Source organism: Centrocercus urophasianus, unplaced genomic scaffold, assembly GCF_019232065.1.
Source record: "Centrocercus urophasianus isolate 14NV4802_14NV808 unplaced genomic scaffold, USGS_Curo_1.0 seq_19, whole genome shotgun sequence".
Taxonomy (NCBI): domain Eukaryota; kingdom Metazoa; phylum Chordata; class Aves; order Galliformes; family Phasianidae; genus Centrocercus; species Centrocercus urophasianus.
The window spans coordinates 9,505,994-9,529,850 of record NW_024884744.1 but is presented as its reverse complement, the minus strand read 5'-3'; the positions used below and the strand labels follow the sequence as shown (position 1 = coordinate 9,529,850).

At 42.8% G+C, this 23,857-nt stretch overlaps 1 protein-coding gene across 5 annotated transcripts in view; it reads right to left on the bottom strand.

The window, feature by feature from the left end:
• Positions 1–23,857, bottom strand: part of LOC122161492 (LIM domain containing preferred translocation partner in lipoma) — a 320,970-nt gene that overhangs the window by 41,150 nt on the left and 255,963 nt on the right. For all 5 annotated transcript variants that reach the window (XM_042820970.1, XM_042820969.1, XM_042820974.1 and 2 more), the window contains exon 10: positions 17,915–18,084. In XM_042820970.1, the coding sequence (XP_042676904.1) occupies positions 17,915–18,084 (170 nt within the window). The remainder of the gene's footprint in view (positions 1–17,914; positions 18,085–23,857) is intronic.

Genomic DNA, 23,857 nt, shown 5'->3' with positions numbered 1-23,857 from the left:
CCCCTATAACTACATCTTGTTCCTAGCAGTACCAATCTACACAGTGCTGGGTTATTATGTAGTGTCTTGGACTGCTTGGAGGTAATAAGCATTCACCGAAAATGGACTGCTATTAGCCACCGGCAAAAGCTGATTATAATAGTGCCAGCACTGGAATATGTTTTCCACCCATTTACAAGAAGAGTAAAATAACAGGAGGAGAAAAAAAAATCGCATTTGCCAGTGTTTGGAGCGTAGTGTGCTCTACATACAATTATCGAGAGAATGACAGGAAATTGACCCATTTACTCAGAAAAGTTCCTATCATGTTCTGCACTATTTCATTTCATGCCCATTTGAGAACAAGTCATTTCTCTTCAGGGCAGAAGATAAATTGTCAGCTCGTACACACATCTCTTTTCATTGCCAAGCACAAAAATATCACAAAGAAACATTTCCCTGCCCTCTGCTTAATTTTCTTCTTCGTCTTCTTCATCTTCTCTAATAAATGATGCTAACTATAAAAGTCAACGGACTGTAAATAAACTCAGTCCTATTCCTACCTCACCTTATGATTGATTTTTGGACATAATGTATTCCACCCACAAGGTCTCTCGTCTGATTCAACCACTCTTCTCAGTACCAGAGAAAAAAATCAGATAACAGCCTTGCTGGAATAGCTTTATATAAAAACAGAAACATTTGGCAACTACGGTTTTCTTAACAGCACACTGCAATACATGCTACATTACATTACAGCCCAGTGGACAGGCTTTGTGTTACAATCCGGAACGTTTGTGCTGCTGCAGGAGGCCTCTGTGCAATGCCTTTTGTGTGTGTTTTGGCAGAGGTGCTGTCAGCATCGTCACGACCAAAGAGACAGCATGAGGTAGTGCTCAGCGCCTCTGGGTATGTGCAACAGATCTAGCACACAGCCATCTTCCCAGCTCTGCCTTTGGACTTAAGCTGTCGTTTGTGCCAACCTCTTCTCTCGCTATGTGCTTGACAGGGAGCAAAAGCAGCAAAGAGGTCACCATAACAGGCAGAAAAACCATATCAAAAGCAGGAATTGGTGACCTGAAGCCAACAAGATCCAGAGGGAGAAAGCAGTCCATGTGGATGACAAGAAAGCAGGACAACATGGAAACATCTACATCCTGGACTCAGCTTTCTACAGAACTTAGAGCTTGCTCTCCCCCTGCCATCAAGCGACAATGCTCAGTCCTGGATAAATCCAAGGACATAGATGAATGCAAAACAAAATGACACCTCGATGGAGGTGCCAGCAGCCCAGGTCTGCAAGCAGAACGCAGGTGTCTCCTGGAGAACTGCTAATGTAAGGATGAGCCTCAGGCACAGAAAAGCCAGCATGGCAGTAATTTTGTACTCCCCAACTCCAGCCATATCCTTCAAACACCCTTCCATTCCTCAGCTGTTTTTCCAGTTTCCTGAGGTTTAAGTTAAAGCAGCCCAGCATGCCTTGTGCTCACACAACCCCTCCTGCAGCTGCTGTGCTAGCTAACACACCTCATCTTATTCCACCCAGCCTCTCCTCCTTTTTTCACGTCCACAGCAAATCCAGTGTTGAACACACTGTTCATTCACTCTACAACTTCATATGAAGTGAAATCAATTTCATCACTTGCCACAATTCCTTCACCTGGATATTAGCCCCCCTGTGCTCTTCCATCCTGGTGCATGGTTGCCAGGAGTGAAAGTTACTGACCATTTGGAGCAGGAAATGAGATGGGGAAGGGAGCCCAGACTCAGCGTTACCATCAATAGTTGCAGCACTTCAGTCCTAAACTGAAAGCAGCAAAATTTGTGTTCTGCATAGGTGACAGTCATGGGAAATGCTATTCTGATCACAGTTTTGAATATAAAGAAGCTACACAGAATATGAGGTTGGGAAGGAAGGAAGGGTCGTTCTTCACAAACAAGCAAAATGTTCAAAGTACTAATAATTCACACCCAAACTGCTTTTCTTTCCAAAGACTGCTCCCTGGTTAGGACAAGGGATCAGCAGTATAACAAAAGGAGGAGTTCCCAGGTCAAGAATCATTTGGAAATCACGGCCAAAACTAAATAATTGGGGTCTGCTCTTTGTCCCAGGGAGAAGCTGATTGCTGCAGCTCCCACAGAATACAGCCTCCTCCGAAACCCAAAGTCTATGTATGCCTACAGGGAATATGGAAAAGGAAGGCAGAAAAAGAAAACGTGGCTCTGCCTTTTAGCAAGAGGGCTTTGGCCCTCCCTGGCAGTCAGCACAGACCTTTGGACATGTGAGAGCGCAGCAGAGAGCATTACCTGCTTGGAAGCAGTATGCTGTTCCCTTTGGTGAGGGCAGCCAGATTTGCTCAACCCCCCAGAAAAATACTGAAAGAATTAAGAGACATTTTAAGCTTCCTGTCTTCATCAGCTGAAGAAACAATTTCCTGTGGCTAATTACACATTTTAGCATCAAGTTAGGGATTGTCCTTTAACTGCAATCATCAGCCTCCAGCCCAGGGTAGAGCCCAGCTCTGACTGCAGGGCCTCAGGCACCAACATGGGATGGTGGTCCCTCACTCTCTGCTCTATAATGCAGGTGCAGTTATGGGAACAGGAACCTTGCTGAAATGGGATACAGCACTGGAGGTGCCAGCTGCTGACTCTGCAGCCTCCTGCTATGTGCCAGCCTCATCCAATCCTCAACCCAGCCACACTCCCTGCCTGCTCGAAGCTCACGCGTGAGGCCTCCAGGGCTGCTAGCTACCAGGAAAAGTTGAGCAGTTTCCTTAGGGTCAGACCCAGAGCCCACCAAGCCACATACTGATGGCAGTTTTCCCACTGGTGGGGTTTGGCTCACGCTTATCTTGGGTAATTGCTTCCTGCTTACCCACGAGCTGGGTTCATTGGGCTCACTCTTGGTCCTTTAGAAGATAACAAAACTCTTCCTAACATAGAGGGAAAGGCAACAGGGCCTTCCAAACGCATGCCCTACTTCCTCCCATTGCTTCCTATTGACATAAGGGTTGAAGTTCAAGCCAAACCTTGACAGCTGTCACAGCCCTCAAGTCACAGATTCCCATGCAAAGGTCTGAGCTGGGCTGGGTCCCACTCACCATCTGTGCAGGAGCAAACTCCCTTCAACACAAAGAAATTCGCTTCCCAGTTCCCTGTCACAATTTAGACATCAATACCTACCTCTCAACACACGCAGGGGAAAAAAAGAAAAAAAAAGGGGAAGAAAGGTAATGAACATCTTCCTCTGCCAACCACTGCATGCAGACACACGCAGAAATATTTTGGAAAATGTGAAGAATCTGTAGATGGAGGGGTTAGTGCCAGACTTTAAAAATTATTAAACATTATGTACAAAGAAAACATAATTAGCTCCTACGGGATGTAAAAAAAAAAAACACAAGCCCATGAATGAAGGGAAAATGGATAACCACTCCTGGGTTTGCCACTTGTGAATTATTTAATAATCACTCCCCAGCAGATGGAATACATTTATCCACCCCATTGGAGCACATTTTGCAATTTATTTACACTGCTTTAAAATATGATTATTTATTTAAAAAATAAACAAGGTATCCATGAGGGAAAAGGGAAGTAAATACAAGCTAAAAAATGCTTTATTTTTAAAGATTTTTTTCAGTTTGTTTTAGGGAATTTCCACAAAAATTCACCCGAATCCTCCTTACTCATCTTACTCTCTCAAAATTGAAAAATGTTAAGGTAGCCAGTCTAGACTGCCTGCAAGATGGCTATTTTATGCAATAGGGTCTGTGCCTCTTACCCTGTCATTAGCTGTGAAGTGTTGGGCACCAAAGTTTGATCCAGCTCCCACCAAGTAACCAAAGCACATTCAAATCAACAGTGGTGCAAGCAGGTCGATGTCTTAGACTACTCTGATTTACAGGATCAGGTCCTTTGTCTAACCTAGAGTGATTGTACACCTGTGACCCACCAAAGAGCACTTTATCTTGCCATTTAATTAGCTACTGATTCGAAAAAGCAAAGGGTGCTATTTAGCAAAAATTGAAAATGCAAAAGCTATCATTTAGTGCTGTATAAGTGCATGAGCATACTGACTGCTTCTGAAATTAAAATAGCAATTGTGAGCAAAAGGCCTCAGACACCCAGCAGCAAAATGTGCCACTGATAACTGCTGAGTGATTTGGACAAACCTGAGAGCAAGTTCACAAGAGAAAGGCAGACCTGTTCCAGGCAGATAGCAAATCATTTCAGACTGAATTCAGACTCTGGATTCAATCTGTGCAAGTCTGTGCATACATACTGGTATATATTAGCTTTGGAACGGTGCACAGAAACTCTACTACCCAACTGGGCACAAATGGGTCAGGGGACAGAAGTCATCTGGGAGAAGAGAGGTCAAGAGACTGCAAAATCGATCCCCTGCCCCTAAATTGAAGGGAGGAAGGGGAAGGAAAGAAAGAAAGAAAAAGAGAAAGAGGAGAACTGTTGCTGTTGGTGAAACGTTTTCAAAGTTATTTGTTCAAGAATCTTCAGTCTCTGTTGGAACACTTTGAAGGGAACACTTTCAGAAGTGACTGAAGAACAAGATGATTTAGCTGCCAGGAGTTCAAGTCTCATTGTCAAGAATGAGTTGGCAGACCAAGAAGAATCTAGTTCTTCAGTCACTTATGTGCTTTTGAAATATGTTTCTCTGGGTCCCAAAGATAACTGCTTTGCTCATATCTTGTTTCCCCTTCTCCAGACCAAGAAAATCTGCAACTAATTTGGATCAAAATACACACTTTTGAAAAGATAAAATCATAGAAAGATAGAGATCTGACAGACCCGATGGCAGACAAGGATGTCAGTGCTTTGCCAGCTGACTAGTTCACAAGAACGGCTGTTCTCCTTAAAGTAAGCTGGTTCAGTTAATGCTATTCATTTCTACGTTGAACTACCAGCATATCAGTCGAAGAGCTGTGATTGGGAAGAGCACACTGATGTGCTCTCCATGCTAGGAAAGGGCTCAGACACGAACACATCCTCTCTCGAACTTGGGCCGCTACATTTTCCAACAAGAAAGCCACACTGACCTCTAAAACTTCAACACTCTGGAATAGCAGAAGCGAATTCACGGCACGTTATTTCTGGAAAGACAGCAATAAAATGTTAAACATTACTTCCATCACAACAATCTAACACTGGATTACGGACACAAGTCGAGATGCGCGCTTCTCAGTCTCTGTCGGTATGCAGATGCTGCAGGCAAGGGAGTGCAATGCTTCTCTGCCCCCTCCTGAGAATGCCAAATGGAAGCGTCAGGCGCTTCATGTGGAGTTATGCACTCATTTATTTTAAAGACAGAAAGGATTAAATACATCTACATAAAGGAAAGAAAAAGTGTTTAAACAACAATAAAAGAAGATTTAGTGGTATTAATAAAGAACTCCCTTAAACCAGCATGTCACCATTAAAGTAATTAATAGGGCATGCAAGACACTTCAACAGAAAGTGAGCAGCGCTCAGATTAGAGCCTTTAAAGTTTTCACATGACCTCAAAACAGAATATGGCATTTCTGTGCAAAAGTACCCAGTAAAACAGAGATGGGGGCATTCAAGTCCATAAAAAAAGAGATTTTAAAATTTAACCGATATGGTTCAAGTCTAAAATGCAAAGGTTAAGGGAATATTAGAAGGGCAATAATTCTATCTGATTAAACTTTTATCTGAAGTGACAATAAAATGTTCAGAATGAATTAAGGATTTTATTAACAGATGCAGTGGCTCTATAAAAGAGTTTGAAATCCAAGCGGCGGCGAAGAGAGGTTTTATGCCTCTTTTTTTTTTTTTTTGGGGGGTCTGGATGGAGGTAATATTACCATAAAACTTTAATCTTATTGCCATGCCACAGTGAAAGTAAACCTGTCAGAGGTAATAGAGCGAATCTGGACTGCTTTCTCTTCCTTCTCTATTCTGTACGGGCCTCTTCCCAGCACGTAAGTAAGAATACATCCATTCCACGCATGGCTTTGCTACTACAGGCAATAGGCACGTAGACAGGTGATGCGCAGTGATTCACCCGGACTGCTCAGGCTGCAGTAGTCCCAGGGTGGTAAGTACAGGTAAGTTATATGGACCGTTCCAAAAGAGCACTGAGCAAAAATTGGTGCTAGGCCACCAGGGACTCCTTCAGCATGCTTCAGCCTTTCCAAAATGGAATTAACTCTTTCAGGACTACCTCAAGGACTGGCATTATTAGCACGTCTGTGTAATAAAATGATCACACCGATTTCTGAGCCCTTGAACAAATGCATTTCACTACATCAGAGTGATTAAGTTTAAGCCAGCCATAAATCTGAGGAGCAGGATAAAACACAAGCTTTCTGTGAAAATCATTACTGAAAGCAAGTCATGTATTACTTAGAGCAGACCTCAGCCGCATCAATGTGCTTTAGGCTCAGCACTATCTGCCAGCCATAATTTAGGCCATCACTAATTTTTCCCCTGCCTTCCTGCCGTTAAATTCTGGCAACTGGGTTGCCTTGGTGATGGCTGCAGTGTCTGTGGTAGGCGTGCTGCAAAACGCCGCACAACATTTTGCTTCTCTGGGAAACCCTGGGCTTTTTGCACATTGGCAGGAATGTGGGATGGCCACCTGGGCTGTGGTGGCTCTTCTGCCACCTCTGCACCCATCAGTGTGCACAACATGGTGCTCAACCTGCCCTCTCTCACACCACAGCGGGCTGGTGAAGACTGAATGCTCAACCTCTGTTTTGTTTCCTGCAAAGCCCCATCACATGCTGCAGCACTACAGACAGCTGAGGAGTGAGGCCAGAGGGCATCTTCAGGGCTGCCCACAGAACCATTAAGATGACAGAGGACCTCCAAGATCATCTAGTCCAACTGTCCACCTATCACCAACATCGCCCATTAACCCATGTCCCTAAGTACTACATCTACCCTTTCCTTAGACACCCCGTGGGATGGTGACTCCTCCACCTCCCTGGGCAGCCTGTGCCAATACCTCACCACTCTTTCTGAGAAGAATTTTTCTTCCTAATATCCAAGCTGAACTTCCCCTGTAGGTGTGCACCCTTCTTTTACCTTACTCTACCCACGAGGAAACAAAAAAAGTAGCTCCTAAGAGGAGCAACTGACTGCAAACTGCCAGGGAGATTGGGATGTCAAACAAATATTTTTCTTTTCACAACAGAACATAAATATTTGGCAGCACATTTAATTTAAAAAGTCTAAAAGTTACTCAAATAGAGCGAGAAACATTGCTGTGATGTTCACTTGCTTCCTAAAATATGACCAGTCACAGATGGCTTGCTGTAGGAAATATTAAATAATTTTTTAAAAGTGTTGTCTGGCTTTAACACAGATTGCATTTACACAGATACCTCTGTTGGTGGAACGCCAAAATGGTGTATGGTTCAAACATGTCCTTAAACAAAAAGCTACATTGTCAAGAGCTAATGGAATATCCATCCTTAAAATCTCAATTCCTGATAACATCTGAAAGTTAATTTACATTTCAACACTGTTTTTAAACTTGCTGTGTATTTCCCTTAACAAGCGAGGGAAAGTATCCAGGTTTGGTTGGCTTTGGGCACCACAACCACTATTTGTTTAGATTTTTGGAGTAGTTTGAAAATACCTATATAAAGAGCATTAGGTAACATTAGAATCGTGCAACAACACAAGGCCCAGCCAGCAGCCTTAGGGAGTCCAACAGCATGGATGTAAAGACGATGAGCCACAGCGCTGAACTATCAAATGTTAGCAGCCAGCTTCAGCCAAGACAATAAAACCAAAACAAAGCAACACAAAGATCTTTTCCAGTCCCCAGCGTCTGCAGCCGCTTGTTCCTGGGGTGCCTGAAGAAGCCTCTCGAATCTCTGTTCTATACTTGATCGCTGCTCTAAAATCACACATGTTACAAAAGTTTTTGTACAGAACATTTCACAAAACTCAATTTTTGATGACTGTGAAAGTCTTCAGAGAGACAGGCACGTCGCATGGCATTTGCCACTGGTTCCATGTCTGCACTTCTTGCACTGCCTCAGAGCTTTTGGTAAGCCTGCCCGGAGGGTCACACAGATTGCTGTGAGAAACCCATGCAGTGCTCTTATGACACGCGTTTGCCAGGAAAAAGCAGGGGCAATGCCGTGCACATCTCGGCACACACTGCAAACCAGCCAGATGCCTGCCTGCTCCCTGCAGCACAACGCCATCTCTGCCCCGACACAGCAGATGGTCCCCAAGTGATGGGTGCAGGCACACGGACTGCAGGTCTCATGGCCTATGTTAACCAACGCCATGCAAGCTGCCAGTGCAAAACTGCCGGCTTGTCCCCAGCAAATGCAACAGCTAAGCAGTACCAGAGTCAAGCTATAATCTGCTCCTCTTCTGCCCAAAATACCCCAGTGGATGATTTACCTTTTCTGTCAATATTGCTCTTGGCCCACGGCTTTATGATCAGCACAGTTGTGAGAGAAAACACTTGCAATTTGCTTTTACCCTCCACGAGCACCAAACGCTCACGATACTCTTAGAATCAACAAACTTTTTCTCTTGCCATCATTCACGCTTGTTGTGCTTTCCCTAATTTGGCACAATTTTGTTTTTCTAACCAGAAATCTACCAAGCCCACTGGGGTTTGTGTGTGTGCGATGGCAAGTAAAACAGTTTCCTCTCCTGCAAATAAACACTGCACGCAGGCAAACTGATGTCCTGGAGTGAAGAAACGGAGGCAGGACGCTAGAGGGAGGATCGCCTCACAGACTGAGCTTCTGCCAGAGCAAATTCCTCAGAGTGTGGCTTCACCAAGGAGACGGGGCTGAAGTGGTGAGCTGCAAACGCCCGCTCGCCTCCCTGGCAGCTGGGCTTGCAAATTGCTGTCTGGACCAAAGTAAGAGGGCAGGACAAGGTTTTCTGTTCTCTGAAAGGCTTCTATGGGTAAATCATACCTGCTAAATCCACACACACCCAGGGACAGATTCAGCTTTATTGCTGGCGGCTGTCACAGCCTGGCTGCAAGGCCAGGGCTTTACCAGCAGCTCTGCAAGCATAACACCAGTGGTGCAAAACAACCAAAAGATTTTGCTTACTGTGTTAACTCGGTACTTTCTTAGATGAGTTCTGTCTTATGTCTGGACACTATAGCATTTTGACACTACTACACTGACCAGGTCAGAGCAAACTCAATAATACACGGATCTGATGGCAATGCACACTTATATTGCAGGACCTCTTCCAAACAAATCACCATCTTTCCAAAACAACTGCCTTCAGCAGTTTTAAGCAATAACTAACTATACAGGGCTGTAAGCAAGCGGTAAAACTCATGGAAGAGAGCTGTCATGGTACCTCCCACCCTCCTTGTTTCCCAAGAGACCCCACTCAGTTTCCAGCTGCTTGCTCCCATTCATTTAACAGCAACAGTCACATCCCCTGACTACAGGATGTTTTGAGAAGGGGAAGAAAAGAAAGGTAACATCTTCTCTCGAAGATCTCTGCAGGCTGAACTGCAACTAGGCTGGACACTGGGACATGGGAGGCCCATGCTGCACACTGCAGGCTGTGTCTGTGGTCCTGGACAAGTTGCTTGAGCTTAGAAGCAGAGGCCAGGAAAGACCACTGGATCTGTCCTTACCCAGAAAAAGCTCAATTAATTAGTTCTTAACCATTCTTTACAGATGTCTGCACCATCTGTCCTTGAAGGTGCCTCAGCAACAGAGATCTATGCCTTATCTTAAACAGCATTAATGTTCCTCGCACAGTTCTTTACTTGCAACAAGTGGGCAACACTGCCACTCTCTCCACCCACCCGCTGCTGTTTACCAGGAAGGTATTTTTGAAATGAGACTGTTTTGCCTGTTGTTCACTGGCTTATCATAAGGATAGTTTATTAGAGTGGGATATCTAGATGCTATTCAGGTAGCAAAAAGGGTGAAAGCAGCAATAGCGTTGAGGAGGCAACAAACTACAACCAAAAGAAAAGCAGAGATGAATGCTGTAAGCACTAGACATAGCCTGCTTTATAATATCCATCTATGCTTAACTGCAAATGAGGAAGATTTTCCCATTACTACAAGGATGCTCATGCGTGAGTCTTTTTTATTGTCTTATAAGCTGCTTCTGTTAGCTCTAAAAGGCATACACAAGCATTAGATACTTCTAAAGGGAAATCTCAACACAACTTGAAGTCATTGCTAAATCACGTCACTGTTCCCTCCACTATAGTATAATCCATAAGCAGATGTATAGCCAGGAGCCATAAAACTACTATGGTCCTACAGAGAGTCTATTTTTTTCCTAAGAATACGTAAGTAGTAGAATTCACCCTGTGAGGTGAGAAATTTACTGAGTGGCAGCAGCCCGTCCTTCACAGTGTCATCTTGTTTCAGTCATACCAACAACTCTCTTCACTAAGTTTCCCACTGTACACTTTTTCTAGATTGCAGATGTCAAATAAATGTTTATATAATCGAATATGAAAAATGTCTGTAATTACAGAAACTTGAGGCAGAGGCAGGAAGACAACTGAAGTTTCTGGAGCTGCCAGCATACACAGGAGAAAAGACCCGGATTCTACCAAACCACCTCAGAATACTTAAGCAAACCCAAGAGTAGAAGAGGAATCTTCACCTGATATAGACATGTTCTTGCAGATATCACACACCTCTCCATAGTCTACAGCCTATCCATCACCAGCACAACTGTGACCAGCCAGGAGATCTCTGACCTAGTGAATCAGCCCTCCCTCACGGTCGATCTTACAACACACCTCTACGTGCTGTCCAGCACCGTGGTAACTTTCAGAAACATCTCCCAGCTAATGCTGTTATCATCAAGTTGTTTTACCCTGCAACCCAAAGCCAGTCTTCCTCTTAAGCAACACTTCACTCAATTCTCTGGAAAGTCAATTACACCAAGGTGGGGCCTCATCCTCCCATTACCTGTTTCAATCAGTTGCCTTTATTAACTGAACAACATGATGGCAAACAGTGACCATAGGCTGAAAATAGGGTATATAGCACCCTTAAGCCCATGAGGTGATTCAGACTGGTTAGCCAAGCAGATCCTGCTGCGCTAAGAATAATTTTATTGTCTTTATGTCATCCTCTGCAGACGGGTGTCTGATCCAGCTCAGAGAACCTGCTGCCAAGGAGAGACCGGTGCAATTCTTGATAGGGCTGATGCTTCGGTATCTTCTAAGAAACCCCTAGAGTTTCCCCTCAGTTCATAGACTTCTTGTCCTGCCCTTGTTAGACAGTGAGATCAATTGGCCCTACCTTCTTTGATATGACCCTCTGAGTCTCCAGAGAGCTGCTACACAGTATACCTCATCATCTCACGGTATGCTTTCTCCCCTTCATAATTTTGTTTTAGAAAGGAGATTACTGAAAAAGCCTGTCTATTCCCTCTGAAAGAAACCTTTTCCTTCAGTGCAGTGACAAAACAAGAGGCATGACCCAGCCCCTGTAACAGCTTTCAGGCCACTGAGAAGAAAAAAAATAATAAAATAATGCATGCTTCACAGGTCAGCTAAGTTCAGCATCTCCCCCCGTTTTGATAGAAGTTGCTTCACTGACATTCTCTCACACAGATTTTTGTATCTCCCAGACTTGGACTCTTAGAAGTTCCAAGGACAGTTTCTGTAATAGCACCCCGTTCTCCTCTATTTTACGCTCCAGTTGCAAAAGACCATTTACCACTCAAAGTAGCAGCACCAAGCTTATGCCTACCTAACCTTCCCCAGCTTCCATTTTTTTTTTTTTTTTTTTTTTTTTTAAATACATCTATTTACTAATAGTAAGAGCTATTAAAGTCTTCTGGATTTGTTTTCAGTTTTATAACACTGACCAGTTACCCAGGAGCTTTTCCAAAGAAAAAGGACAGACACTATAGCAGGACCTGCTCTGATAGGACAAGGAGAAATGGCTCCAAACTAGAAGAAGGGACATTTAGACTGGATGTAAAGAAGCTTTGTTTCCTCAGTAAAGGTAGTGCAGCAATGGCACAGGTTGCCCAAGGACCTGGAGACACCCAAGGTTAGATTGTATGCAGCTCTGAGCACCTGATGGAACCGTGGATGTTCACTGCAGGAGGTTGGATCAGATGGCCTTTAAGGGTCCTCTCCAACTCAACTGATTTTATGATTCTTTATGAATTACCAGTTGGGTCTATACTAACAAAATCATCATGTCTAATAACCAATAGGATCCAAATGTGCCTGTAAGCAAACCAATACTCTGGGCCAGCCTTGTGCCTGCAATGCCCACAGACCTCCTCCACTGAGGGTACAAAATCCAGGGCAGCAGCCCACTGCTGCCAAGCTGCATCCCAGTTCCAGCAGCCGAGACGAAATGCTTTTAGATCCACAGGTCACAGGTTCAGCTTCCCTGCTGCTGATGACTCACACAGGAACGCAGCACTAAAACTAGCAACACCAGCTCTTTTCCAGGAGGAGACTGAAGAAGAGCATTGATCTCAATGAAATATTTCGAGGGCAGAAAAATTCCACCACGTAAAGAGTGCATGACTTCTTTTTAGTTTATTTTATATTTTTGTTCCAGTTGTCATTTTGAATTCAAACTCTTTGGAAAGCAGGCATAATAGTCTTAATGATCCCATTGAGCAGTTTAAATTCAAATTGTGGAGCACTCGCAATACCATGCTGGCAGCACTTTCCATAAATTACTCTCAAATTCAATACGTTGCTTGACAAAAACAAGAATAAAAGGCTTTTTACTTTAAAAAGAAGAAAACTTGTATCATGGAAAAAAATCTTTAAATTATAGTTTGTCTTTTCTGGTCCAATTTAAATTGTTACATGGTTGCTAAATTAGTGCTATAATCTCAGCTTACAAATTGCAGAATTATTTTTAAAAATAGATATGATTTTACTGCAGGGATCAACCTCTCTTCAAATCTCACGCACAGGAGGTACCTGCTTTGGCACAGCCACACTCGTGTGCACACTGGGTGAGGTTTACAGCACCAGATGTGCACTAAAGCCAGTAGCAATATTTACCAAAGATTTCCACGAGCACAAATTGATTTAACACTGAAATTGCCCAATGATCAGCAAATTTAAGCTTTTCCAGCATGCTCCGTGGTTCCACTGGCTCTAGCTGTCCTATTTCCTGAAATATCAGCATTTCATACAATCATGAAAGTTGGAAAAGACCACTAAGATCATCTAAGCCCAACCCCAACCCACCCCCACTGGGTGCCACATCTCCACCAAGGTTCTTGAACACCTTCAGGAACAGTGACTCCACCTCTCTGGGCAGCCTGTGCCAGTGCCCAACTGCTCTTTTGGAGAAGTTCCCCCTAATATCCACTCTTCTACTGAACTACACTTCTGATAGGCCAGAAAGCTAAAGTTAATATTTTCAAGGTTTCTGCCTCTTTTTACTTCTTTTGTGTGCAAAAATACACAACTAGTGAAAGAAGTGGAGTGCTACAATCTTGTGTTTAAAGCTGGAGAACAGCAGTGGTCAGGGTGCTCGGTCATGCAAAATTCTGGCCCTTTTAAGCACTCCCACCATTTCACTGCCATGGAAAGATGAACCTCATACAGTGATCTCCGGGGCTGGTGTAAGGTTATACTCTCAGTATCTCTCACTGTGCCACAGAAACAGTGGATCTCCTTCCCTGGGTTTCCAAATGAAATTGCAGAGCACACCCTCTGTCTTCTCCTGCTTTAGGCAGACAGGCATGAGTCACGGTTTCTCCCTTCTTCAATCGCTCCTCATTTTCAGCCCACAACTTCTCTGAACTCCTTTTCATCTGACCACGGCTATTTCTGCTTCCTCATCTCCTTCACACTGTGACACTTCCCTCAGGTCCAGCAGTGGGTTGCATTGACTCAGACATGGCAGAAGAAATAAGTCACCAAGAACATCTGCCAGATCTTGCTGCTTTCTGTGCTAAGTGCAGGTGCTCAGCACCTCTCAGCCTTCAACCTCATAGGGAGTTTATCTCCCACTGTCAAACACCGAACCGCCAGGAAAGGGGAGAAAGAACAGAAGGAAATTTCCATGTCCTGGAGAAAGTCAGCAGGACATCAGAGAACACCCCATTCACAAAACAGCAGCATCACCCTTGCCAAACTGGTGTGTCTGGTTAACCTTGTGTTCAGTCCTTATGATAACACTGTATTTGGAAAGTGGACAGCTGGCATTGCTCTAACATTGTGCTCTTCAATCTTTTATAACAACAGTTCCACTGATGTTACTCTTAACCTTTTCTCTACACTGAACCCAGTGCTAAAATCTCTTCAGCTTTTTAGAGGAAGCAAACCAAATGTGTTTTCTTTTTTTGGTCAGTAATTTGTCCTGTAAGGGAGGGGAAAAGTATACTGATAACACATTACAGACACTGCATTCATCACATGTACAGCAGTGAGCTGGTTACAATGGAAACCCCATTGTGATATTTCAGATGTTGCTTGACTGTCGTAATGACTAGGAGACATCTGCTTCCTATTAACACTTTATTTTTTTTACAGTTGCTTTTAGTTGAGCAGGAGCAGAAGCGTTTTAATGGAGAAGACTGGTACTCTTTTAGAAATAACATTAATAATGAAAGAATCCTTGGATGTAGAGCAAAACCAGCAAACACACTGGCAGCAGATCTCACAGCATTCATAAGGAAATGATAGTGACCAGCCTTTGGGTAGGGGAAATTTTTTTTATGAAAGAAATGAACTCTGGTATTGAAATTCCAGTCAGTAAACATCTTCAGACAGGTGACTGACTTCCTTTGATATTAATCCACAGACTTCTGCAGAATTTCTTCTTTAATGGATCACTAATGACATCAGAAACAAAAGCAAGAAACAACACTTCTGCAGGCTATTTAAGCCTGGTATTGACTAAATACTAATTAAACACAGCTCTTCACAGTAATCTTAATTATGTCTTCACTCCACCACATCTAAGGAGAGTCATGTAACAAACTAAGAAGATTAGCCAATTCTAATTGTTGAAAAAAGTGTATTTTTATTTTTGCATTGTTTTTCAATGTGCGTATGGCCATGAGTCACACAAGGGAATTATTAAAAACAAGAATTCATGAATTTATACACCAAGACCAGGCAAATTAATTGGAGCTGACTTCCTTTAATATTAATGCAGCAGCTTGGCCTAGCGGTCTGCACAGCAGGTCAAAAGTTTTGAACATGTGGAGGTAGAGATGAGAGGTAGAAATTGGTCTGAATTAGGCAGACCAGTAAATAAGCATCATCAATTAACTCACATGTATACCAGTACAGAATCCTGTTTCCAGAGCTCGCCACAGCCACTGGCTCACTGCACTGTCTCAAGGCAGTCATGCGTTTCCTATGTTCCATGGGGATTCAGGCACACAGGAACCTGAGTCTGGGATCTTCAACCCCATTATTTTATTCAGAACTCTACATTTCCAGGTTATTTTCTGAGAGTGAGATTTGAGAAAACTCAAAAAACCGAATTAGAGGCAAAATCCTTAAACGCAAGTTACACTCTAGGCAGGTGATTAATTCTAATTGGCTTCAGTATGACAGCATCACACATCTGAAAACAACACCACTCAGACCATGCCCCAGCAATTTAAGGGCCCCACGTCCATTTGCAAGAGCAACCTGCAAACTCAGTCTGGGCCCTCAGTGCACTCAGGCACTCGCCATCCCACTGAAGCCAACACAGACATCGTTTCATTGAAGAATCCATCAGACAGAGCTCCAACACAGATTTCTTTGAGCCTAAGTAGGCAGGGCTCAAACCCTTCACAAATCTGACCTTCAGCAGAGCAAAGCACCAAGCTGTCTGAGGGGTAACAAGACAGTCACCCAACACTTGCTTCTTCCAGGAGTAATAGTCTGGTGTTTGCTTGGGTTAGTTATTCTTGTTCCACCAGATTGCCAGATTCCTCCTTTCCTTTCCCCACTCACAGTACTAGCTGTCATGCTACACATATGTAGCAACTTATCAGTAGGGCCACCCTTTCCCCTACATGTGCAGCAGCAGATGGATTCAGAAGTGTTTTGGGTGAAGTCCATAACCTTTTTTTTTTTTCTTTGTGGATTGCATTGGTAAGCATTTAAAGGCCTCCTCTGATTATATAAGAGAAAGCTATTAAACGTTTACTCATTGCTCTGTACTCAGAGCTGCAAAGCCGTATCGTGGAACATACAAACACAGATGCAACCAGGCAATTATCATTCCTTTATCCCCTAAATAGATAGAAGATAAATTTGAAAGAAAATGAGGACCAGAATCCTTCTTCCTTTCCTTTTTTTTTTTTTTTTATCCTTTTATCTCCCAATGTAGGAAGTTTACTGAATCCTTGCCAACAATTCACTCAGGCTAATGAAGTGTATAAGTAATGGGATTAAATAATCTTAAACCATTACTACAGTGGCTAATGCAGATGTTTTCCTAAACTAACGCAGATGAGTAGTGAAGAATGCCTGCTTGATTTGAAAAAGAGGAAAAGCATCAATCAGCAAGCAGATGAAGTCAATTCCATCCTGAAGTGAGTGAGATGTTTAACGTTGTATGAAGATGCTCCCCTCCCATTATGAACACACCTTCCTGAAATCTGCAGTGCTTTGCACATGGGCACCAGCTTCCTAAGATATCAGAATTTTTATCATACAATCATTATAGTGCTAACAAAAAAGAAAAAAGAAAAAAGAAAAAAAAAAAGAAAATAATGTTTAAGGGGTATATTTTTCAATCAAAAAATCATTTAGGTTTTAAAAGTCAATTACCATGACTCACTTATCACTGCTACAAAAAGACAAATTCTGCCCCTTTTTATATTCAGTATTTCAGCAATAATCCCACTGAAAAGCCTTCACCAAAATAGAATGAAACAGTTAGATAGCAGTAGCATTTTCAGAAATATCTATTCTTTCTTTAATTATCAGCATACCAGAAATTTCTGCTTTCAAAAATAAGGTCTAATTATGGAAGGGCCTCAAGTCCATTTCATCCCCCCAAAAACAAACAAATGAAACTCCACCATCTGGGTAAATAAAAGATGCTATGCAGCATACTGGTGGTACATTGGCTTTCACAAAATTTTGCAGGAAAATACATAGAGGAAGAACGTGCATGCTATAGTTACCAACTTTAAACTAGATTTCAGTTTAAAATAAGCTTCATTTAACAGTGGGCAAGAAAATCAATAGTTTATGAAAAGGACTCTAACTCCGAGGTTTAAAGGAAGATCCATCAATGTGTTAAGAATGTTCTGGAACTTTTCTTATTCTAGATTATAATGTTTTCCCAACATACTGTATGTTAAGGTCACAGCAAGGTAAGGCCTCAGGCACACTATGTGATGTTTCTTTAATTTACAACTGTACAACAGGTTTTAACTGTTTCTTATGGGAGCCTCTTAAAAGGTGCAGTTAATTGTTTGATTTAGGAGCTCGTTGGAGGCATAAAGTGAAATTTTAGGATAAGGTAAGCTTCAAAAGATACTCAATCCAACTGCTGTTAAATCAGTGGAAAGACTTCCATTAGCTTCATTAAGAAACACAGAAGTCGCTATTCCAGAAGTTTAAGTGCCACCTTGAATTTCATCTTCTACATTTTAGGGGGCACCAACATTTCTAAGGGTTTTGATAACAGATTTCTGAACACAAAAAACCTTATCAGAATAACACCTTCCCTTAAAAATCACTGCATTGCCTGCTCCTTTCAGAGCTCAAATAATCACCAAAAGCACCTATTTCTCTTGCTTTGGCCACTTCATTCAACAGCTTGGACAGAACAGAAAATGAAGTTAACAAAGGAAGCTGAAGTGATGTGAATGCCTCTGAAGACCATGGAAAACTAGTGCCCATCAGCTTACCATGAGATTGCCTGGTTTTGGCTATAAGGCAACAGTTCAACAATGAAGAAAACAAATATTTGTGATGTCTGCATGTAAAAAACGAGCGGACAAAAACCCCGCAAGTACTTACAATATAGCAGGGTTCACAGTAGGCTTTCTTCTCTACTGCGTAGAAAGGCTGCCCCCTCAGCTTGTTCTTGCACATCATGCAGGTGAAGCACTCCACGTGGAAGACCTGGTCCATGGCTGTGCAGCCAGTGCCTTCCCCAACAACATTCTCCCCACAGCGAGCACAGCGGCCTGTCACCAGAAGGAAGGAACATGGGTCAGTGCAAGCTCCCATCTTTCGCTGGGGAGAAAGTACTCCTGTATGCTTCCATCGCACAGTAGGCAGCAGGAACACGGCAGCTCAGTCAGCACAGGGGCAACTGATGCCATTGCTGGCAATGATCCAGCACATTGAAACACACTCCACTGCTACCCCTCACGGAATGATCTAGAGAAGCTTGAAACTGGCCCCCAAAACTACACTGAATTCCTTACTGCTGGTGCCTCAGGCTGGCAACCATCATAAGGAGCCTAAGTCTCCCAGATGCAAAGCATTCACTTACCATCTAACATAACTATATAGTCACTCGCAGCTACTCAGCTAGATGGCATGAACCTGTGCTGAAAGCCTTGCCTCCACATGAAAGGATTTTGTGGTGGGATGCCTCATCAAGCTGCCTCGTGGCAGCACAATTTTTACCATTTAAAGAGTTCTTTTTGCTTGTTCAGCTTAAACCAATTGTCTCAATAGAGCCAATTATGCTGGCAAAAGGATTTTACTTTTTATGCTTTTACCAGTATAGCAGCATCAATCCTTATGCTCTTGTTAATGCGCTGGTGCTGAGCTAGTTTGTATTTTAAACAACAAGTAGTAGCCAGTCTTAGTGATGACAAAAAGTGCAATACCATCTTTTATGTGGAAAAGTGACTTTTTTGTGTTTGAAGATTAATATTGACTAAGATGCTATCCATTCAAAGACTAAAGCCATTTCTCAAAAACTGATGTGCAAATACTTGATTCTTATCGTAATTCAAGAAAAGCGTATCAGAAGCTACTAACAAGGGTAAAGGCAAGTCCTAAGAACTCCAGTTGTTTCTGAGAAAGGTCCCTAGTGCAACATGCAAACAAAAACATAACAGAAGAAACCTGCAGGAGCACACATAGGAGGCTTGCTGCCTTGTTTACCTTGTTGCTGAAAACATTATGTAGCAGAGCCTCCAGCCATGGGACCCTGCATCCCTCCTCAGTGGGTGGGGTAGAGGGGATGATGAAAAGCAAGAAGGAGGGAAGGAAGACTAGAGCTCATCTGAGAGCAGGCAGACAGAATTACTCATAAAAACACACACGAGTAATATGTACCTAGTAATGATTAAGTAATTCAGCAATGATACAATGCTCTTTCACACTACAGCCTGTGCTTACTGACTATTCCAAACAAATACTGCAAAACTTCCTAAAAGGTCTTGCACCAGTCCTATTGTTCCAACCACAGGGCTTCTGAGCAGTGGGACATCTTCCAGCACACGTCCTCACACCTTCTTCCCTGCCTGCCCCAGCCTTCAGCAGGCTATACCCAGGGAACAACATACGAGCTTCTTTCCTACGTGGCAAGATCCTATACATACCTTGTCTGAGCAATGTGGAGAGAGCTACCAGGCAAATGAAGACAAGCCTGGAACCTCCTCCAAATAGAAATTAATAGATGTTGTTTTTAAGCTTTAATTTATTTAGCATTTGTTATTAGTGTTTTGACAGTGTTGTGCTTTAATCACTCCACTGTAATGCTTCTTGTGAGGGCTCCTCTTTTACAAGCGGAGAAGGAATGCAGGCTTCCCAGCATGGTGATGAGGCTACAGAGCATGGGGGAAGAATGGAAAAAAACACGAGAACTAGGAAAAATAAAAATAAAAATAAAAATAAAAATAAAAATCCCTCTGGAGAGAACCATCGGAGCAGTACTTCTGTGGGAAAGAGGCAGAAGAAATAGGAGTTGCATGTGCAATAGAGCACTGCTCGGTCCTCTGCGTGGACAAGACCAAGTCGCTCCAGGGCCTTCTCCAAACTGCTCGTGTAGCGGGGCTGTAATATGAACAGACGTCTGGGGAGCAGTTAATATCTCCATATATAAAACATGAAATTGAAAGCTATTAGTGTATTACTTTACACAGTGTTTTTCCAGCGGGAATATTCCGCTGAAGAATTTATTTTCCCTGGTGTGCCATTCTGTGATCATCCGGTATTATTTTTATGAGGCATTTGGACACAGAATAATGCAGTGTCTATGCAAACACTTCTCAGCTTTCTTTGTTAACATCTGAGCAGAACATGTGGGAATCTTTTCTTCCCTCCTCCTCACATTCATAATTTAGCCACTCTCACATACTTCAATGTTTACGTCCCCCTCGACCAAGGCGCTCGCTGCAGAAGCTGTCTATACGTAGATCATACTTCTGGCTGCACTTCTCACATCAGGAAATCATGGTCTGTTTCTTTCCTAGCTTAGGCATGTACTCCTGTAATCCCTGGCAAACCGCTCAGCACCTTTGCACCTCTGTCCTCCCTTTGAGTGAAGGGCATAAAGACATCTTCTCTGCCTCAGAAAGGTGCCCTGAGGCTACATTCCTGCACACCTCTCAGGCATTCCCCAGCTTCACTGCTGGTGGCCAGGTACAAACCAAAGAGCAGCACAACACACATCTCAGCCAACTTCTCCCCTTGAAGTTGGTATTTCCTTAGGCTTTCCTTCCTCTTTCTGGGTTTTTCCACAGAAGATTCCCATTCAGGCAGCGACAGACTTAACCCATCTACATTTATGAGAAGTCCAGCTTCTGCTGTTATGTACTCGGACAGAAATGCTACTGTAAACCCTCACACAGGAAAGCTTAAAGAAAGCTTCCTTTTTCATAAGTTTATATGCAAATTGTAGTGCTGTGGCCTGGAGCAAACAATGTTTTTCATGAGACATGGCCACTCCAATGAGAATCAAAACACAAGCTCTGTGCCTAGCAACACCACCAACTGACTCACTCGCCCGAAGGATGAGAGCAAGTAAACCAAAATATTCAAATCTGGGAGCTTACAGTTGGGCTTCTGGATCCATGCAAAGGCACACGCGTGAATACATAACTGATGGTTTGCAGCAATGCAGCTGTTAAAGACAGCAACTTCTGCAGACTTTGGTGCAACCTGTGAACTCAAAAGTCTTCTATAAAGCCAGGTTGCTTCTCCCGACTCCCATGTCTTACTCAGGTTTGGCTGAAAATGGCTATTAGTTTCAAGAGTTGTTGGTGAGGGAGGAACTGACAAACAAGATAGGCACATGCACACAGGCAGTGTGATTGCACAAGCCTCATTTCCTTAGAAAACCAGAAAAACCCCACCAGAAACAATGCATCTATCATTATGTCTGATAAAAACAAAACAAAGGTCTGCTTTTCCTGTGTGCCAGTTACCAACGGCAAAGGTATTTGTGGTTGGATTCACCACAATTAAGTGCCCACACATGTTTCCCATTTTAATATTTTCACACTGGATGAAATAACCCAGCCCGTTGTGTGCAGAATACCCATGAGTAGATACAGAACAAGTTGCACTGCTTATTGAGAAAGAGGTAGCAAAGGCAAAGCTTGCAAGACTCAAGAACAAACAGATTGCATAAAAAAAGATTACACAAATAATCTAAAAGAAAAATAGCAGGCAGCGTATTACAGTAGAAACACAGAACAACATGACCCATTTGCTTCCCACAGAGACAAATAGCACTTAAAAGGCACCTTAAAGACAAAGGACAAAATTAGTACTAAACTGCATGAAGATGAGACTATGTCATTTCAGCATTCTTCTTTGGCCCCTTCAGGCCTTTTCAGGTCCTGCTTCAAGATAATTTCGGCAAAACTGAAGGTGATGCATTGGCAGCATGCCTGGGAGACTGGAGTCCTCCCATGTTGCATGAAAGAGCTTCATAACCTTGGCTGTGACCTTCCTTCATCACAGCCTTGCTGCCACATGTTGGTTTTACCTTGGGGGGACAGTTAGAGGTGCCCACAGAGGCTTCCCTGCTGAAACCACTGGAAATGCCATCATTACTCAGTGGGTCACAGGGAAAACTTCAGTAGCTGAAAGGGAACATCAGCTCCTACACTGCATTCAGAAACCTCATTTACTGTCCTCTAAAGCATAAGCAATACAGCAAATTCAAATTGAGGGGGGAAATTTACATGATGCCATGTTCTAACTTCTTGTTATTTTATTTCTATTATTATTATTATTATTTTTGCTTATACTGTCACTCTGATGCTCTGATTGTGGAAAAGCCTGGTCAGCAAGGAAAATTGTGGTCTCAGCACTCTAAATGTTTTACTATTGACAAGTAAGCTGCAGACAGCCCAGCCAAGGAAAAGGTTAAGGAAGAATTTGAAAGAGGATCTGGAGGGAGTTTTGAGAGAAGTTTAATGGGATGCTTCTGAGGAAAGGACAAAGACAGCACAAAAAGGAAACATAAGTGCTTGAAGATTGAACATAGATACCTGCAGACGGAAAGGATGAGCTGATATGTCACTGGAGAATAAGAGAGGAAAAACAGAGGGAATAGGTCACTACAGGCCACGCAAGTAAAGACAAGAAGCTTCTGTTTGATCTGATGCAGAAATGAAACCAGAGGGATAATTAAAGAGGCAGGGACAATCTGGCCTAAGTGACAAGCCAGAGAGTGATCTCTGCAGCTGCATTCCAGTTGAGCATGACCAGAGAGAAATTGCATTTTTAGAAAAGAATACTGCAGAGATTCAAGGTCACTAGAGCCTGGATGCAGGTTTTATCTACGAAGATGAATATGAGAGGCCCTAATCTGAGCTCTTATTCAGCAAGATTCTTAAGATTTGGCTGGAGTCTGGGTGTGACCTGAAGATGAAGAATTAGGTACAGGGTGTCCCAACTTATCTTGGACATGAGTCACTTCTAAATGTCAGATTAAGAATGTGAGCCAATCAGACAAACAAACACCACTAAGGACAGATGATGGAGTAGGTACATGCCATACTAATGCTTACGGCGTAATATTCTGATAGCAAGCACACTGGAGCCCAGTACAGAGGCAATGTAATGCATGTAGCCAGCTTGGAATGGTTCTGTTTGGACATCCAAGGACTGCATTAACCTTTTTTAGGCTACAGCATTACATGTCTGTCATACCCATTTAGACACTAAGCTGTTGGGAGTATAACCATCCCCTGCTATGTGATTTACACTGCCTAACACAGATAATTCATGCAGTAACAAGAGAGTGAAGAGAGCAGAGAGAAAACGTGCAAGCCTTTTCTCTACAAAGGTTTAAATTCATGAATTCAAAGCGTGCATTCAATATAGACAGGAGATAGGAGATAATTTTCTGATAAAAGCATCAATGTAGGAAGGTTTTGCATTTACTGAGATGTGGGGGAAAATGTTGATATCTCAAAAACTTCTGCATGATGGAAAAAACCTCTTCCCACCTAACTTTACTGTGGGAATATAGCACAAGGTCATATCCTCACTGCCTATCAATTACACAATTTCCCTTGATCAGCTAAGTGTATTCCCTGGTTCTCACTTCAGTCCTGATACAATATGCAAGAAAGAACTGAAGAAATATTGCATTCTGCTTTTACAAAAGCGTACTAAGAACATTTTTAAAATATGTAAATACATTGGACAAAATATCTCACTAAAAGTTCCCCTGGCAGCCTCAAGACACCCAGTATTTCCGCTGTGTTATTTTTCTAATCATCTCTGTTTAGAGTTTGCCAGTGAATGCATTTTAGAGATTCATGACACATTCTGCTTTTGGACAGCTTTGAATCAGCTGGCAGTAAATGTGGAAAAATCATTACTCCTAATGAAGAAATATTGATGACAAAACAGCATTTCGAGGACAACGTTGACCATAAGTCAACAATGTAACACGATTTTCCTCTCTCTCCCTCCTCTTTCCTAGTGACTTTTATCCAAGGGTTTTCAAGAATTTCCCAAGCACATGGGATTCCTCAG